Source organism: Cynocephalus volans, chromosome 17, assembly GCF_027409185.1.
Source record: "Cynocephalus volans isolate mCynVol1 chromosome 17, mCynVol1.pri, whole genome shotgun sequence".
NCBI classification, from domain to species: domain Eukaryota; kingdom Metazoa; phylum Chordata; class Mammalia; order Dermoptera; family Cynocephalidae; genus Cynocephalus; species Cynocephalus volans.
Window position 1 is genome coordinate 7,855,883 of NC_084476.1, and position 20,001 is coordinate 7,875,883.

Below are 20,001 nucleotides of genomic sequence, written 5' to 3' on the forward strand. Positions count from 1 at the left end.
CAGCATCTCCAATCCATAAAACCTCCGTTCTCACAGTGAAGTGTTATCTGGCCCTTCCAAGAGAAGATTTTCTCTTTCTGACTCAGTTTTGAGAAGGTGAAAATCACAATCACAAGTGGAAATGAAATGAATCATCTTAATAGCAGCAATCACCCCCAAGCCTCCTTATACAACTGGTCTCTGCAACACTCAGCACCTGCTTCTCCCTCCAAACCCCAGGCTGCTCTTAAGCTCCCAGGACTCCTCCAGCTTGCCTCCCTGGAAGACAGCATCTTCTCCACCTCCTAGTAGTACCCCAGTGTGTGGGTTCAGAGAAAACTGAGCAGCATAGAAAGAGCACAAGGGAACTTGCCTTTTCCATCTGTTGCTGATGCTTCTTGTAAATGTCTAATTGACCTAAAAATAAACGTTTGGAGAACAAAAGGTTAGCTGACAAATTTGCAATCCTCTCTATATTCAGCTCTAGCTCGGAGGCTTTGAATTCCTCAATTATAAACTGAAAGGGTTGGACTAGATGATTTTAGAGCATTCTCCCTAAAAAAAAAACAAAAAAACCTTTGATAATCAGCACTATGCCATATATGGTGCTCAAGTCGAAGAGGTAAAGATGCCCTCTGCTGGCCAAATCTGTGGCAATGAGTCTGGCAGGGACCAGAGTGTGAGGAGAAAATGAAACACAGTCATCTAACACTCCTGGCACTCTACCTAATCTCTCATTCCCACAACCATCCCCCAACCCAACACTCCTAAGACAATGGAACATCACTGAGAATTGACCCTAGAAGACCCTAGAAAAAAGTCACCAGCCAACTTCTAAAGTCTAGGTCCAGAGCTGTGAACATTTGGCTTCATGCAAACTCATTTCATTGAGTGGAGATTTATAACGTTGCCGAAAATTGCCGGCCTCCAAGGAGTCTTTTTTCAGCCGTGTTGTGCAGTAATTAATTACCATCATTACAGTTCAGGCAGGGAACATTAACATTATTAAAGCCACAGATCAGAGTTCTATGCACAAGCCACTAAGGAAGATTGCCCTAAAGGATGAGCATAGCACAGGCAGACAGGGCAGCACAGGTGGAGAGGGCCAGGGTCTGACAGTGTCATTTACTCTTGTCACTTCTCCTAAAACCTCAATGGATTGCCCACCTGTGAAAGGAGACTGTTTCCTTGAGAACTGAAAGGGGCAACATGAGAAAGTTCACTAGCACAAAGCTGGTACTGAACCAATGCTGGCTGAATCTGAACATTTAAAAAGATATACTGATAATATTTCTTAAATCACCTCTCCAGTACTTATTTTTTTCATTTTACAGCAATTTTCAGGATATCTACCTTGAAGAATCTTGCCATTTGGCACCTGCTCATTAGTGTTGTAATTAACAAATGGCAGGAAACGGCCACTTGAAGCTCCACTGCTTGTCTGGGTCCCTTATATTTTACTGTTCCAATAGCGGCAAATGGGGCTGTAAACTGTTTGCTAATAAGATGCTCTTTTCTAACTGAAGACAATGCTGGTCATCCTACATTACAGATGCCCAAGTTACTTATTCCTGGGCAGGATGGCAGGGAGGTTGCAGTGATTAAAAAGACTCATTCGTGCTCTCTCTTCTGTGCTGGTAGCTATCTGCTGAACTGATATATGTATGCGTGTGATATATGATGGAATTAGGGTGAAGAGTAAATCTAATTGGCTGGAATGAGGATAATGCTCTACTGGCATCATGCTCTAAACACAGTGATAAGAGTAACTGAATGAACTGACAAACCCCGGGGTCCTAAAAAAATACTAATTTACTGCACGGGGCATTGCAATAAGAAGCATCTCACTTCTAATAGAAGGCAGGTAAATCTATTTCTTTAATCTTTATTTCAAAAGAATTCATTCATTCATACAGCCATGGAACTAGATCATTAAGGGTAAAGTAAGTATTTTGTTAGCTTTTTTTCCTCTACTTCATTCTTAATCAAGAATTTCCACTTTGCATGTGATTTAACAAGAATATTCTTTCTCATCAACCACTGACTTGGTACTAACATTTTTTTACACATAATCAAAGTACAATACATGCATCTAAAGCCTGCCACTTCCGGGAATGGAGCTAACTATTCTGAAGACATCTAAAATGTTCACGTGCTGAGAACTATCATAAGTTTTATGTTAACATACTTCTTCATTTTCCATCTAACTTGGCAAGAAAGGGCTATTTGTGGGATTTCTTCAACTCTCTCCTCCCCAAATACAAGCTGCTTTATGTTGCCACTGAGTTCTCGTTTCCATACCCTTCTCTATTGTCTTAGAACTGTGCTAAATGCCAGCCCATGGTGCCAGACCAGCTCTGTCAAAATCCCCTGGGTAATGATAAAGATGCACATGCCCTGTGATTGGGACCAGCCCATGTGGTGCACACATGGCTTCCCTCCCCGTGGGTCACTCACCACACCACTGGGAAGAGGATGGCTCCGCAGCACAGCAGGTCAACCAGAAAGAGAGAATCCTTCCACAAGCCATACTCAGTGGTGCCCTCCTCAGTGGACTCTATGATGATATAGGCCACATTTGCCAGGACCTACAGGACATGAAAAGGTGCTGAGGCCCCAAATCATGGAGCTGTTACAACAATAGCAGCCCCAATGTGGGGTAAACACATGGGCCATGGGCCCCGGGCCTCCAAGCTGCAGCCACTACCATTATTTCCAGTCTCACATGGTCTTCTGGAACTCTATATCACTCTGCTGTCAAGAAGTGAGTTCCTGTGCCATGCCCTTGAACCTGGGCACCTGTGACTGCTCTGACCAACAGAGTAAGATGGAAGTGACGTAGTGAGATTTCCAAAATAAATACAGCTTCTGCTTGGCTCTCTCCAGGAACCTTTGGAGCTCTGAGCCTTCTTATAAGTTTGGCTACCCCAAAACCGCCATGCTGAAGAGATCATGCAAGGATAGAAAGATGCCTGAGAAGCCCCAGCTGTCCCAGCCGTCCCAGCCGTCCCAGCCTAGGAGACAGATTCAAGTGAAGACTTCAAGATGCCAATGTCTGACCATAACCTGAAATCTCATGCCAGACTTACCCAGTTAATCCACTCCCCAATTCCTGACACACAGAAACTAAGAGGGAGAATTCATAGTTTTAAGTCACTAAGTTTTGTGGTGATCTCTTATACAGCAATAGATAATCAGGACACTCAGCTTTGCTTTTTAGGCACACGAGCCTCAGCGGAGTCACTCAGGTGCTGGATGGGTGGCACTTCACATCCCACTTAGCCATGATGCCCACACTCCTCATGCACAAGTCCTCCCTGAGAACCCCTGGCTCTAAAAGTAACTCTTGTAAGTGCCAGATAACAGAGACCAGAGAGGCAAAAATGGCAGATTTCAGCCAGTGGTTGAGTAGCCACATTGCTCTTCACAGCAACAATTCAAGCCCAGGTCCTCCCTGCACTGGAGTTCGTCTGTGTCCATGTACTGAATCCATTTCCAAAGTTAAGGCTTTGCTTTGCATGTTTAGTCCTGTTGTTAGGCTCCTAGCATGTTATGAAGTCTTTCACCTGGCTAAAGTAAGGTACCACTGAGCACAAGGGAAACTTACAATTTATGGTGTGTTTCCTACGTACCCCTACAAGAAATCCATGGTCCCAAATGCTCTGCTTGACTTGGTGCAAAGGTAATTCTCCACACTTACAAGAAATGTGAAATCTGTTGTGCTATTACTGGGGGAAGTCTCTAAGTGTAGTTTCTCTTTCTAGGCAGGACTTAAAAACTAAATCACCACTGAAGCCATACTTCACTTCACACAAATGCAAAAATTATTTTTAAATTTTAGTCTCTCCACTGACACCCAGTTTCTAGGTTCTTCCCTGCCTCGTGTTCCCCCTGAAGACTGGGCTATATGAAACATTTGCATCTGTGGCCCTATCTATGGAGACAAAGTGGAAAACAAAGGATTTCACATCATAATTCCATTTTGTCCTTAATTCACACACTTTACATGAGAGAAAGAATGTTCCCAGAGGTGTCAGTGTTGAACATGTGTCAGTAGTGTTCTTGAAACACCATTTCCTATGTACCTCACTTATTCAGAAACTTTCTGTCACTGCCCGTGGCCAAAAGCAAGCAGTTTTAACTTTTCAGGATGACATTCAAGGTCTTCCCAGACTAGTTCCATTATCTAAATACTCATAACTTCCTTATATTTAATTTTTAAATGTCCTTATTTCCTCAGAAAGATGTTCCACGTAACCTTGAGTGTTTTATCTTTCAGGCGAGCAAAGAGGGGGAAGCTGGAAAGAATGTGTCCTGTTATGCCACAGTTCAGGCCAGGGGGAGGGAGATTCTAACTAGAGGGAAAAGGACACCAGCAACAGTATGGCAAAGGGGAAGAGGACCCAGGTTCCATCACTTACAAACAATGAGACCGAGGCAGGCTGTAGAACTCAGTATGGTTGAAGAAGTGGCCCTGGTGGCTCAACAGCCAAAAGACTCTGAGCACCTCTGTTCACCAGACAGCAACATCATAGGTTTCTGCTGCTATTCCTTTCCTCTGCCACAAAGCTCTTCTAGATCATTCTAATTTGAGTGATTACTCTCTTGTTAGAAACTTATAGAAACTGGTCTATACCATTCATGTGGTGCTCATATATGTCCCTTATTACTGAATGTGAGAGTAGCTTTGCTGCAAACTTTCCCAACCGACAATCCTCAGAGTTGAATGAGCACTCACCCTTCTTTCCCCCACCTGCAACATTTATGTTATTCTCCAAAATGTGTAATCAGTTGACAAGAACTTTATCAAACAGATGCTCTTTGCTCAAGCAGAGCAGAGTAGTTGTGTGTCCTTGCTATAATCACTCTATTTATTATAAGTTCTTCACATCCACTTCTGCCTTCAATAAGACTATTAAGTATAAGATAAGGTTCCTTTCTGGAGCTCACAACCTTGTAAGGCTGGCCTCAGTCCACAGCCTCAAACATAGGAAGGGTTTAATAAATGTTTGCCCCTGATGTCCACTATCATATTCTACCTTGTGAAACTCACTAGTATCATTCATGGTATTTAAAATACTTTGTTAATAAAATTGCTATGTATCTAAACTTCTTCGCAGAGGGCAAACAAATGAATGTCTCCCTAATTTTTCAGTAGCTCGCTAATCAAAGTCTGGACATCCTCAGGCCAGTTTCAAGATGACCGATGGTCAAGTATCTCCCAGTGCAATGACCTCAAGTCTAGGACTGTCAGAATTCAGAAAGAGAATCCCAACCTTCAATCCCCAATGGCAGAAGCTGGGGTTTCTGAGCAAGCTGACTCTCTCTTCCCAGACAGATCTGGAGCTGAGCCCTGTTAAGTGTCAAGATAGGAACTGACAGGCAGGATGAGGGTTTCTTTACCTGGAGTGGGATGACAATCATGAAGATCCTTTTGTCTTTATCGGAAAGGATGTGCTTAATGAAAGCCCAGCCAGTACCAATGAGAGCAATGGTGATGAACAGTAGCGCCCCTTTCAAACTGGAAGAGAAAACAGTTCATAGACACCAATGGGGCTCTTCAAACTCCCTCTCTGCCAATTAGACTGTATAGCTCATTCTATGACTTCACATGCTTCTTGCAAAAGACAGGCAGCCAAGTTCAGGAAATGCATCACATGTAAACAACACTTTTTAAGGGCACACAAATTAGTTAGCTCTACTTCTCTTGTATGGGATTTCATGGTATTAGTATTTCACTTGTACTTGCATACTTACAGGTGAGTTATGTAGTACACAACAGCCCAACCTTCAATCGGAAAGCCCTGGGAGGAGATGTAGTGGTAGTCGATCTGAAATCAAACAACCACATTTCACAAAGGTTGATCAACCACATGCCTTAGTGCACAATGAAACAGTAAATGACCGGAGAGGACCTCAGGATGGGGGATGTCCGCCCTACCCCACTGCCTAATACCTCACTTGTCAATTCACAAATTAAGCCTATGAATGCACTAACAAACATTAGGTAGCTTAAGAAACTTGACACAAAGTTTCAGTGTCGCTAACACCCAGCCTAGGTCCCTCTCTTGGAGCAAATGATTCACTCTGGCAAATGGCTGCCTATTCTTTTCCTAATATTTCCAAGGTCCAGGTACTACACACCTCTTCAGTATCCCAGCCAAGAACTTTATCTTTCATATACCTGCTTACATAAGTAAATAAGTCAGTCAGTCAATTAAAAAAAATCTATGTGGTATCACCCAGCTTCAGCTATTTTTTTCTTGAAAAAAATCTGTAAATTTAGAGCTACCTGAAGCCACCAGTGTGCATTTTAACTAAAGTGGTAAGTTTTATTAGTGTGCCCAAAATGCCCTCTGGCAGAACCCACAAAGCTGACATCAATTTATACGTCTCTCATTCTATACAAATGGTTATCTATTTATAAGGCTCCAGAAAGAATCTTTTAACGTAGATCCAAATGGGAAATTATCCAAACAACTGCCATTTCTTGACAGTGTAACTGGATATATTATTGATTTTTTTTCCTATGAGGACATTTTCAAGTGGAGCAGGAAAGTGCATGTCTAGATAGAGACTGTCACCCTTGCAAGTATGGTCCCTGGATACCTTGTAGGTCCACAAACTGGGCAAGTCCATTTCAAGTGCATCAGTTCTAAAAGCTCAAAGCTGAAGCTCAATTCTGTTTTATTCTTTTTTTTTTTTTTTTGTCTTTTTGTGACTGGTAAGGGGATCGCAACCCTTGGCTTGGTGTCAGTCGCACCGCGCTCAGCCAGTGAGCACCGGCCATTCCTATATAGGATCGGGACCCGCGGTGGGAGTGCCGCTGCGCTCCCAAGCACTGCACTCTCCCGAGTGCGCCACGGGGCCGGCCCTCAATTCTGTTTTAGTTTTTGGGGTTTTTTTGTGAATTTTTTTTGTGTGTGTATATGGCTGGCCAGTACAAGGATCTGAACCCTTGACCTTGGTGTTACAAACACCATGCTCTAACCAGCTGAGCTGACTGGCCAATCCAGGAGCTCAGTTCTTATGTCTCAATTTTCTCTCAAATAATTATGCTAATACTGAACTTTAAATCAAGCAGAAACATGAGTGTATATTTAGAAAAACTAAAGAAATCATTGAAACAATTCAGTAGGTGGCACTCTCATCTTAAGAAACGATAAAAACAAAGAAATAAAAACAACAAGTGTTCTAGAAAGATTCTGGATTTGTAAGTAGTATTAGAAGTTGTTTTAAGTCTAGAATTGTGGGAGATTCTGGTCATTTACCCCTATGGCCAGTCAATCCCAGACAAAAGGAGGCTTTATGAAAAATGTATTCTTTGACCTTGTTTCCCACCAATTTGTCCCCTTTCTTCTATTTTTCCTGCTTATATAGGCATTGTACATCACTCATGAATGATCCCCCAAATGCTAATACATACTGCATGGAACACCAAGGAAAGAGACTTGGTGAAAGGAAGTGCTGCCATCAACCAGTGAATTTTAAACACATCATTCCTATAAAAAGAGAGAAAAAAATTAAAAGAAAATTCCACTCTCCCGAAAAACAGCCAAAGCTCCAGGCATCAGACATATTTATAAGGAGGCAGTTCATATAATCTAAACAAGCCACAAACATGAACCATTTTTTTAAAAAGTGGTTTTTGCGCATAGAAAAGGTCTCAAATGGAGTCCTAAGGTCATTTCCAATATACAATTTAATGTTGTGAATGGAACTGACAGCTATGCATTGAAGCCAGACATGATGGCTTCTGAGTCTTGACAGGATGGAAATCTAACACAGGCTGCCACTTCCTCCCCGGAAACCGCCCTGAGAAGACCACAGAGGAAGAAATGAGGCAGATGAATCTGCGAAAACAATCTCCAGGAAAGCAGAAAGCAACAGGTGTGGCTGAAGGAAGTCTGCAGCCCAGAGCAGAGGAGGGCTGGGAGTGGGCATCAGGGAGGGGGTGAGGGGACCATGCTGGGTCATGCCCCTCTCATCCCCACTATGGCTGGTGCCTGCCAAACACGCCAGGCTGGTGAGGTAAAAGCACACCTCTCCCCCCAACTCCCCCCAGGCATTAGATTCCTCTACCCCTCCACACCTCCCCTCAGGAATGAACCTAATAGGACATACAAAACCATTATGGAGAAAAATTGAAAACTCTATTAATAAAGTACACAAACAAAGACTTAAGTAAGAGCCACAGGGGAGCTCATACGTTCAGATATTGAGACATTCTGCAAAGCCACAGCAGAACAAAATGTGGAACAGGTGAAGTTTATTTGTTATTCAGACAAATACATCAATGGAATAAATTAGAGAACTGTGAAATAGATTCATGCATGTATGGAAGTTTGATATATGATAAGGTGACACCAAATGAGTGAGAAAGGATAGGCTGTTTAATAATTGGCATGGGGAAAAAATTCAGCTCAAACCTACAAATAGAAAAAAATAAAGCTGAATATCTACTCTACACTTACATAAAGGAGGATTCTAGATGGATTTCAGCTCTAAACATAAAATACACATTTTGTGATCTTAGGGTAGGAAAGGGCTTCTTAAGATCCAAGAAGCACTGCCCAAAAGACTAAAACTAGATAGTTTTGACTCCATTAAAATGAAAGAGTTTCACTTGCCAATGAATGCCACAGACCAGTTTAACAGATTTGGAAAAGAAATTTGAAATGTCTAAGATAGACAAGGTACTGATATCCACAATATGTTAGAAACTCATGCACAACAAGAACAAAAAGACAGAAAACCCAACAGAAAAATATGCAAAGAATATAGAAAGCCCCAAGAGTGGAAACTCAAATGGCAAGCAAGTCCCTGAAATGATAATGCACATCACTAATATTCAGAGAAACGCAAAATAAAACAAGGTACCAGTTTACACCCATCAGACTGGCAAAAATTAAGATGTCAGTGTCAGTGAGCACATGGGAAAATAGGAACCTTGTGTACTGCTGGCAGAAGTATACATTGGTACGGCCATACTGGTGAGCAATCTAGCAGCACTTAATGAAATTAAAGGAGAGGCTACACATGACCCTGTGCGCCTCCTTCTGGGACTGTAGCTCAGAGACTGAACGGAACCATCAAGGATCACAGGAGGCAGAAGCCAGGTTCATGACAGCACTGGCTGCAGTAGCAAGGAGATGGCAGCGACCTAGGCATGCACCCATCACTAAAGGAACGGAGAAATAAAATGTAGGAATGCAGATCATGGAATGCTAGGGAGCAGTTAGAAATCGATGAGATCGATGTGCACATAGTCATGTGGTTAGATCGATCTTAAAAAGCATATTACTGCATGAAAAATGTACAAGAACAATATCTACAGATAGTACAGTTTATATAAATTTAAAATACATGCAGTACCAATAAACATTACTTATTTATAAGAATACACGAATATCCAAACATGTACACTAAACACATCTGAGTGGCTATCCACAGTTGGGCAGGAGTGGGACAGGAGACAGGAAAGGAAGGGGAATAAGAAAACAGGAGAGGGGCCTTCTGCAGAGTGATCACGAGAGCACACCATGAACTGACACATTTAGTTTCCAGGCTGACTTCCTCCCTGGTACTTTCCTGTTCCAGTGCCCACCTACTTGAAAGTCAAAGAAAAAGTCAAGGCCAGAGGAGTCTGTCACTACTGAGTGGCAATGAGATTTACCCAGAATGCAAAACTGCCCATTGTAAAGAGCTGTGCTCACTCACACACCCTGGCAACCTTGACTTGCAGCCCACACTTAATGTTGAGGCAGTGATGTGATGGAAAGAACACAAGCTCTGAAGCCACATCGACCTGGGCTCAAATGCTTGTTTCATGCTGATGACCTTCGTCTCTCTCTAAGCGCCAGTAACCTCTTCTGAAAACAGGGTAATGCCCACCTCAACAAGCTGTTAAAAGAATAGCTGAACTAACCAACATCAACTGCCTAAATGGACATAGAGCAGGTACTCAAAAAGTATCAGGTGCCTCTTTTCCCTTGCCCTCAGGATCCCCCTCCCCATGCTCTGGGGCCCACAACACACTCAGAGTTGAGAGGAGCCTGACTGAGAATGCACAAGCAAGGAGACCTGGGTTCCAGTCCCAGCTCTGCCTGGTGATGCTGGCCGTGTCTCTCACTTCCCCTCCTCTGGCCTCAATAAATGAGGCAAAGATCTCTCAGTCCCTTCGAGCTCTAAAGGGCTATGAGCCTGTGAAATGTGCCTAGCTGTGGAGTGACATGCCTTTACAGCACTCATATTCCAACGTAACAGAACTGGCTGTAAGACTCCTGGAAAGACACAGGGAGAGCTTAAATGGTACTTTTCTGTATGTATACTATACTTCCACAAAAAATTTAAAACATGACTTATACAAAATAGGTCAGCCTCATTTAATCACGGATTTAAAACTGTTACCACAATGCTATATAAGTGAAATAGTGGCAATGATTACTGCCATTACTAAATAAAGGAAAATTAAAATACCACTAAACACCTGGTCAGTAAACTATTTTAAAAGTACCTCACATTTGCATAGCACAATGATTTGCAAAGTCCTCTCATTAACAATATTTTGGGGGGAATTACATAACAAATCTAAGGATCTAAGACTCGTGGAGGAAGGCAGAGCAATTATTACTGTCCCAGTTTTATAGCCCAGAAAAAAGAGACTTAGAGTATAACAAGGCACACAGTCAGTCACAAAGGTTACACTTGAAGTCAGTTCTTCTGACTCCTAGTTCTTTCTTTTCCAGTAAGGGCAAAAGTAAGACTTACTTTTAAAAAAGACCAAAAAAAAAAAAAAACACACACACACACAAAAAAACCCTATAGCCTAAATTTGTAGGATTCTTTCTTTCTTAGTAATGGCTGCCTGATAATCCAGTCCTAACATGATTGTGTAGGTTCTTCACAAGTAAACAAGACACTCTTTCCACCTAACAGATGTATAGGATATTGCAACAAATAGGTACCAGCAACTACACTCAGCCAGAGCCCCAAATACCAGACTCTGAGCATGTCCATTAGAAGACAATCAGGTCACCAGGGATTAAAAAGATCTCAATTTCTGGCCCAATCCTACAGAAAAAGAGGTATCTGGGGGTGCCGAATTATTTTATGAATTTAAATTAATTCATATTACAATACCACATTCACATACCATCATTTACTCAGTTTACGGACTTTATAAGATAACAAACACTTTACACTATTCTGTAAGTGAGCATTAATATTTTGTTCTCAATTTTCTCAGGAGAAAGACAGAGAATTCACACATATGCAGCTGTTCTCCTCAAGAACCAAGTACAGGAAGTTAAAGCCTTGGGGGTTTCAGAAGCAAGGCCAAGAGCCAGGCAGCAGATGGGCTTTGAAGAGGTTTTCTCCAGTGACAAAGCATCTGGAGGTCAATACAGAGACTCTATCCTGGCCAGGCTTTGAGCTGATGCCTTCAGTACTAAGCACTAACTCAGTGCTCACTCCCAGTAAGTGGGTCATCATCACTAACTTCCTCTAAAGAATACACAGCCCCTGAATGGAACCAACATGCTCACTCTGAATCCTGGACTGCGGGGTTTCTGTTATTGAAACCTTTTCCTTACACATTTAATTTTCCATATATATATATATGTTTGTTTGTTTGTTTTGGTGGCTGGCTGGTACAGGGATCCAAACTCTTAACTTTGTGTCATTAACACCGTGCTCTAATCAACTGAGCTAATCAGCCAGCCCTATTTTGCCTATATATTATTGAAATATTTATATTTGCCTTTTAAACAAACAATGGGACGTGAACAAACACCAAGGCATGCAAAGGCCTCCCACACTACAAGTCTCTTGCAAAGTCTCCCTAGTGCTTCAGGGAAGATGCCCTTTGAAGAGAATGACATTAATTAGCGCCAACTCCTCCCAGGTTCAGAAGCCCACAAAAGGTGAAATTACACAAATCTCAACACACTCTAGGTAGAAGTGCTCAGGAAAGTAATAGTTTACCTTCGTTTTCGAAGGATGTGAATCCAGATGGTCCCAGAAACGAAGAAGAAAAAGGCCATAGAAATGTATAATTTGGGGAGAGGAATTTCTCCTGCTGAGAGATAGCTGTCAGGATTCTTCTCTGTGATATCAATCTGAAAGCAACATGAAAATTAATTTTTACTTTTCAGAAACAGATCATCCCTTATTAAGCAATTTGGAATCTCAGCTGTTTTACTTAATTACAAGAAAGTGAGTATCGGTATGATAACAACCACATTCTTAACGCTCAGGTTGAAGTGAAGTTGAATTCATAAACAAGAAACTATAAATTACTTTACAGTTTCTTATTTATAAATCCTTTGCTAAAATACCCTGCCCACTGGAAAGGATGTGCATCTGGCCACATTTTTCTCTTAAACCCATTCTTGAAAGGAAATCAGTATACCAAAGAGATACCTGCACACCCGTGTTTACTGCACTATTTACAATAGCCAAGATATGGAATCAACCTAAGTATCCATCAACAGAAAATGTGGTATATATACATAATGGAATACTACTTGGCCATAAAAAAGAATGAAATCATATCATTTTGCAGCAACATGGATGAGCCTGGACAACATTATGTTAAGTGAAATAAGTCAGGCACAGAAAGATAAATACTACATGTTCTCACTTGTATGTAAGAGCTAAAGAAAAGTGAGTTCATAGAAGTAGAATATAGGATTGTGCTTACTAGAGATTGGGAAGAGGAGGGGGAGGAGGGATAAGAAGAGGTTGGTTAATGGATACAAAATTACAGCTAGATAGGAAGAATAAGTTCTAGTATTTGATGGTAGTGCTAGGGGTCTATAATTAACAACAATTTATTGTATATTTTCAAATGGCTGGAAGAGAGGAGTTCAAATATTCTTATCACAAAGAAATGATAAATGTTTGCCATCATGGATATGCTAATTAGCCTGATTTGATCATCACACAGTATATACATGTATCGAAGTATTACTCTGAACCTCATAAATATGCACAATTTTACATGTTAATTAAAAAATAAAATAATAATTAAAAAAAAACCTATTTTTACAGAGAAATAAATGTTTTGCACTTCATGCTGACAAAAATCCACGTGGAACAATCTGCATACAGTACTCACATCAAGGCTGAATGAGTACTTGTCACCAGGCCGCAATTCCTTTCGAAGGCATTTATGAAAATAAAGACTGTAAAGGCCTTCTTGGTCATCAGTGCTGATGTTAAAGAAAAACTGAAAGGAAAGAAGAAAAAAAATTTAAGGATACTCAAATCCTCAGGTACATTTTAAAATGTTAGAAATAAACTATGAATATTAGTGGACAGAAAAAAATAGACTACTTAATCAAATTCTCCCAGAATAGCATTTAAACAGATGTTTTATTACTCTATTATCCCTCTGAATATTGTTATAACAATTTTCAAGCATATCTAGCAGTTGACAGAATCGTACAGTGAACAGCTACATACCACTACCTAGATTCTACAACTAACATTTTACTATACTTGCTTTATTCCAAATCTGTCAAATCCATCCGTGATGGTTTTTTGCAGAAGTCAGCAAAGATAACCCAAGATGCTGTTATCTACTTTTCAAGCCAACATATTATTTTGCTCTTTAGGTAAAAAAATACTCAAAAGAAAAGGAGGTTCATCTTATACTTAAAAAGGACCAAAATTCCCTCATCAAAATTTACACCTATTATTTTAGACAACAATAACAAAGGCTACACTTAAGACATTTTTCTGTTTCATATATCTCATGGGTTCAAATAAAGTTTAATGTAAAACGAAAAATACACATTATTTTATATATTTATATAATACAAAATATTACATGTATATTTTTACAGAATATGACTCTCCATCAATTCTAAGAACATTTTACTATCAGAAAAAGATCTAGCAATAAAAAGAAGTGTATATAAATATTTTGCTCTATTTCTTGCCCCAGGTGATGGTTATAAAGGTGATTATTCATACTTATTTGTTAAATTCAATGCAAGTATTATGCACTCTTCTGCATGTACACTGTACCACCTAATTAAAAAGAATGGGGAAAAAAAGAGACACTGAACAAGGAGATGGCAATAAAAGACCAAGACCACTCAAGGTGAAATTACAAATCAGTTAAACCAGGTCCTAAACTCACAATTGTAAACAAGACAGTGTATATTTTAGTCCATTCAGGTAGTCAGAAAAAGAAAACTTTTCTAAACATATTAAAAACATTAAAAGTAAGACTCATAGGAAGTCTAAAAAAGATGTAAAAGTTTAAAAGATATTTACAGTCGATTTAAGCCCTGAGAGTCCCCTTCCTGACTTTAGGTAGATAAACTATCATCCTTATTCCATGGATGAAGCAGAAAAGCTCAGGATGACTGCATTACCCCAAACTCGGAGGATACTGGGTAGCAAACAGCAAAAAATTACCTAGTGACTTCTTTCCAAGGAGGGGAATAAAGCAGGAGAAAAACCAAACTACTCATCCACTGCCTGTTCTATGCACCCCAAGAACCCCAGGAATGGGCTATTTGAACCCATGTTCTTAATCATCTCTCAGGCTGCTTCTCTCAACACTCACCCAACAAGCACTAGTGCCTGACAAATGTGTGCATCCTATACTTTCCTTTGTGATTAAAAAAAAAAAAAAGACTTTTAAAAAAACATTAAAAAACTTATTTTATTAACAAGGATTTTGAAGCGAGGGAAAGAAGAGAGAAAAGCACCTTCTGTATTTTCTCAAGGAGGCAGTAAAAGCCAAGTGGTTAAACACTTGGGCCCTTGAGTCAAACAAACCTGGATCTGAATCCCCCCTCAGGCAAGTCACTTCACCTCTCTGAGCCTCAGTTTCCTCATCCGTAAAAGGGGAATAATATCAGTACCTATTTCACAGAGTTGCTGGGAGGATGAACTGAGATAATGACATGTAAGCACTCAGCATGATGTCTGCCATATGTTTACTTGGCTCAGAACTATTGATGGAGAGCCTATCATAGGTCAGGCCTAAGATCAGGAGTTTCAAATACACTAGAATTAAAACAGATAAAACCCCTAGCAGGAGAGAACAGACAACACATACAATAAACAAGTACAGCACACAGCATGGTGGAAGGGGCAGCGGAAGGAAAAGCAGTAGGATAATGAGGAGAGGGAGGTGGCTGCATTTAAAATAGGGCGATCATGTGAAGCTTTATTGAGAAGGTGACATTTGAGCAGACTTGAAGGATTCCAAGGGACAAGCACTCCTGCCTGTGGGTACAGCAGAGCAGAGACTAAGGCCTGATCTTTTGGAGAAAGTGCAAGGAAGCCTGTGTGGTGGGAGCACAGTAAGCAAGAGGGAGAAGAGGGCAGAGAGACAACAGGAGCCAGACCATGTGGGCCTTGCAGACCAGAGGAAGGACTTGGGCTTTTATTCTGAGATAGATGGGACGCTGTGGGAAGGTTCTGAGCAAATGAGCACTCTGTTAGCTATTAATATCGATAGTGATGAAAATGATGGTTACTAAACATAAAGAACAAATAAAAATTATTAGATAGGCAAAATAATCTATGCTAAAAGAAATGAGAATAGTAGTTGTGGGGATGGGAGGACTTTCTGAGGAGATAAAAATGTAGAGAATCTTGATAGAGAGTAAGTTACATGGGTCCGTGCATTTGTCAAAACTGTTCAAACTATACACTTAAAGACCTGTGTATTTCACTGTAAGCAAATTATATCTCAATTAATGAAAACAAGTTAGAAAAAAGTTTTATTAAATTGTGATTCTTACAAGTTAATGAAACATTATCTGTACAGTGCATAACAAAGCACTTTTACTTATATTTTTTTTTTTTTTTTTTTTTTTTAAAGATGACCGGTAAGGGGATCTTAACCCTTGACTTGGTGTTGTGAGCACCACGCTCAGCCAGTGAGCGAACCGGCCATCCATATATGGGATCCGAACCCGGGGCCTTGGTGTTATCAGCACCGTACTCTCCCGAGTGAGCCACGGGCCAGCCCTAAATTTTTTTTTTAAAAGTAACAACCCTATGAGATAGGTCTCATCATTTCTCATTTTTAGATGACTTAACAATGAGGTTCAGAAATTAACTGAGTTGGGGCTGAGCCCGTGGCGCACTCCGTAGCGTGCTGCGCTAGCAGCGCGGCGACGCTCCCGCCGCCGCGGGTTCAGATCCTATATAAGGATGAGCGGTGCACTCCCTGGCTGAGCGCCGGTCACGGAAAAAAAAAAAAAAAAAAAAAGAAATTAACTGAGTTGCCCAAGATCACCCAGGTAGTAAGTGGGTTCTGAGACCCAGCCCAGTATCCTGCTCCCATACATATGCTGTGATGCTGTCATAAAACACTTACATGTAATTAATAACTATGACAGCTCAGCAGTTCACTCAATGCCTCTGAGTCTCAGTGAATTCATCTCTGAACATCTTACAACATCAACCTAAATCATCACGAAAGTCCTTTCAGGTATAGAAGTCTATGCTTCTGGTACACTCAGAATGGGAGCAGGATGGGGTTGAGAGGCAGAAAGATCACAGGAACAGCCAGACAAAACTGGGGAATGTGGCCCTTGTCACTTACACTGGCTATTCACAAAGTTATTCATTCTTGGAGACTTAGGATTTGATAAGTAATAAATAATATCCACCTTGTTGGTTTGTTAGAGAGAGCCACTATACTCAAGTGACTAATACAAAGCATGCCTAAGTTATTATTCTTAAATTCAACATTCCTTTTAAAAAAAATCACTCTTACATGGAAGAGATAAATTCTATGAAATTTTTCTCAAAAAGCATACATACCTGAAATGAAACTTTCCCATCATTATTATGAACAGAAAAGGATTTCTCTCCCATTGCCTAAAAAGACATAACAATTTGTTTTAGGATGATACTGGCAGAAAAAGTATGCTAAATAAAATTAAAACTAATTTAAAAATAAAACAAAAAATAAAAAATGCTATTCTTAAACCCCAAATTTGCTGACCTTCAAAACTCTCTGAAAATAAAATTCACTATCCTTTCAAGATATATTTGAAATCCCCTTTCACAGAGAATGGTAGTTCTTTACCTATTTCCTTTTCTCAGCTGTCCTGTCTACGTCTCCACTAATCTCCTAACTCCACTCCCTCACCCCAAATTTTCCTGATGAAGTTCTTCAGCAAGACCAAAGATGCTGACCCAGGCCACACCCTGACACATCACCTGAATTCCACTCCTGACTTCCAATGATCAAAACACTGCCACTTGTACAATGGACTAATACTAAGCAATGAGAAGAAATGAATTACTGATACATGCAACAACAAAATGAATTCAAAAGCAGTTATACCAAATAAAAGAAGACAAAAAAGAGTGCTGCATAATTCATTTATATAAAGCTGTATAAAACTTATCTATATAACAGTGACAGATCAGTGGTTGCTTGGGGATGGGAGGATTACAAAGGGCAAGAGAAACTTTTGGAGTGATAGATATGTTTATTATCTTGATCTATAGATAAGTTGAAGTTATCAAATTGTCACTTTAAATACAATGTGTGCAGTTTACTGCATGTCAGTTATATCTCAACAGAGCAGTTAAAACAAAACACTACCATTTGGATGCCCCCTCGCTGAAAAATCAAGATATCCCAAATCAAAACATTCCTAATTTTTCCACTTCTGCTATTTCCACCATCCATTCCTCTGCTCTTCTCTTCCCCTCCCAACACCTTAACTGGCCTCCCAGACAGATCCCTTATTTCATATTCAAAGGCTTCACTCTAGTCCAGAGTATCATCCCCTTAAACCTGTATTATCACAACAGCATCCTTCTTGATTCCTCTAATGTCTCTCTCTCTCTCTCCCCAAGCATACCCTGCACACTACTTTCAGAATAATAATCTTTTATAAACACTATTTGTATCATATTCTTTCTTGATCAAGAACGCACAATGACTTCCAATCGCCTGCACATCAATACCCTCTATTGTCTGGCCCTATATTATCTAAGATCTCTCTCTCTCTTTTACTTCAAATAGACCAGTGCCGGGCACTTGTCATGCACATTGCCATCATCCATTCTTTGCTTAAGACGTACTTTATTCCTTTCTTTCTCTCCCTCTTCCCAGAACAAACTCCAAGCTCAGCCTTGGCGACACATCCTTCTAGAAGGCTTTCCAGATGGCCCCGCTTTCCCCTCCCCTCACTATATGACCCTTAATCACGTAAGTGCCATGCAACTTAGCACTCAGTTTTACTTTGAAATTGTTTCAGTATGTCAGTGCTATCTCCCCAAAAAGAAGACAACTCCCTATATAGATTGGGCATGTGTGTGTGTACATGTATGTATATGTGTGTGTGTGTGTGCATGTGTGCACATGCATGTATATATGCATGCAAGGGCACTTCAAAAAGTTCATGAAAAAACTGAATCAAAAGCTAATACCAATCCTTCCATGAACTTTTTGAAGATCCCTCGTATATATAAATACATACATATACATACAATGCACATACAGATGCATATATCCAGAAAAAGGTGAACAGAGTGGGTGGTCAGCTCTTACCTTTGAATCCACTGTACTTCTTTTAGACTTTCCACTCTCTAGAAGCAGAAACATTTAGAAGCTGTCACTGCATAATTCAGATCATATATATATTACAGTTTCACTTTATGAGGCTCCAGCTTATCTAACATCAAATAATTAAAACAAACAAAAAAATCTTGTGGACTGCCATCTCCTCAGGTCCCACAACATAATTCTTGAGCTGCAGAAGCAGCAAATTAAAAGATACAGGGCCGGCCCCGTGGCTCACTCGGGAGAGTGCGGTGCTAGTAGCACCGAGGCCACAGGTTTGGATCCTATATAGGGATGGCCGGTGCGCTCACTGGCTGAGCGTGGTGCAGACAACACCGTGCCGAGGGTTGTAATCCCCTTACCGGTCAAATAAAAAAATAATAATAAAAAGAAAAGATATAATATAACTTGTTATATTATAAATGCTGTCTAATAAGTGATATTAGTTAGTACCAACAGAGGAACTCATTTCTGAATAATCTAGTGTATGTTATTGCCAGAGATGCCACATGGAATGACTTTCCTTATTTTATAAGTAAAACAGGTAATTGTTTAAAAAACACATAAGAGATTCATTTACACACACAGGAAAATTAAGAGCAAATAACATCAGCACAATGCATACTTTTGTTTTTCTACAGCAAGGAGTGTTAAGATTGCTAATGGCTTTCTTCATGGGACAGAGAGGGCATCTGTGCCTTATTTTTACTTAAGATACTCTTCATGGGGAAGACAGGATTTCAAGCTCCCTGCAGGAAGGGAGAGAGTTTCAGAATAAAAAGAAGGAAAAGAATATTTTCTGCCCAGGGAATGGTTATGCGAACCCAAGGAACCAAGGAGGAGAGATGGTGCACAGACATTCAACTACACCACCATCACACAAATAAAATATTTCTGTATGACTTTTTATATTTTTCATTTATTTATTTATCTTTCTGTATGACTTTTAATTTGGGTCAAGTTTTTGCAAACTGAGGAAAAAAATGTATAAATAATACAATTAATAGTAAATTATCCTTAAAGAACCCATATAAGCCATTTCACAAATCTGACAGTTAATAAAAGAGATGATAAACTGGTTAATCAACATAAGAAAAAAAATGCAGCCTCAGTAAGAAGAGTGAGTACAAGAGCAAGAATACCTTTTCTGCCCTTCATTTTAGGATTTCTTAAAAAAGAAAACACCCAGCACTGGCTAAGTGATGGTGATGTGCCCACCATGCCTACATATTTTTCTGATAGGAATATAAATTCACACAACTCGTTTCAAAAAGAATTTGAAAATATGTATCAATATTCTGAAAAGTATTCCTATCCTTTAATCTATAAATTCCAATTTTGGAAACCCATCCTAAAAAAAAGTTCTATATATGAAAAAAGCTCTATGAATAAAGAAGTCCAATGCAGCAGTATTTACAACAGCATAAAAATGGGAATGTATCTCCTAGAGGGAAAGGTACAAC

General features: G+C 40.0%; 1 protein-coding gene across 2 annotated transcripts in view; it reads right to left on the reverse strand.

The window, feature by feature from the left end:
• Positions 1-20,001, reverse strand: part of GPR107 (G protein-coupled receptor 107) — a 71,341-nt gene that overhangs the window by 31,259 nt on the left and 20,081 nt on the right. For both annotated transcript variants that reach the window (XM_063081760.1, XM_063081759.1), the window contains exons 6-14: positions 18,527-18,564; positions 16,780-16,836; positions 13,100-13,210; positions 11,965-12,098; positions 7,406-7,481; positions 5,737-5,810; positions 5,383-5,500; positions 2,437-2,567; positions 353-396 (exon numbers count right to left, since the gene is read on the reverse strand). In XM_063081760.1, coding sequence (XP_062937830.1) covers positions 353-396; positions 2,437-2,567; positions 5,383-5,500; positions 5,737-5,810; positions 7,406-7,481; positions 11,965-12,098; positions 13,100-13,210; positions 16,780-16,836; positions 18,527-18,564 — 783 coding nt within the window. The remainder of the gene's footprint in view (positions 1-352; positions 397-2,436; positions 2,568-5,382; positions 5,501-5,736; positions 5,811-7,405; positions 7,482-11,964; positions 12,099-13,099; positions 13,211-16,779; positions 16,837-18,526; positions 18,565-20,001) is intronic.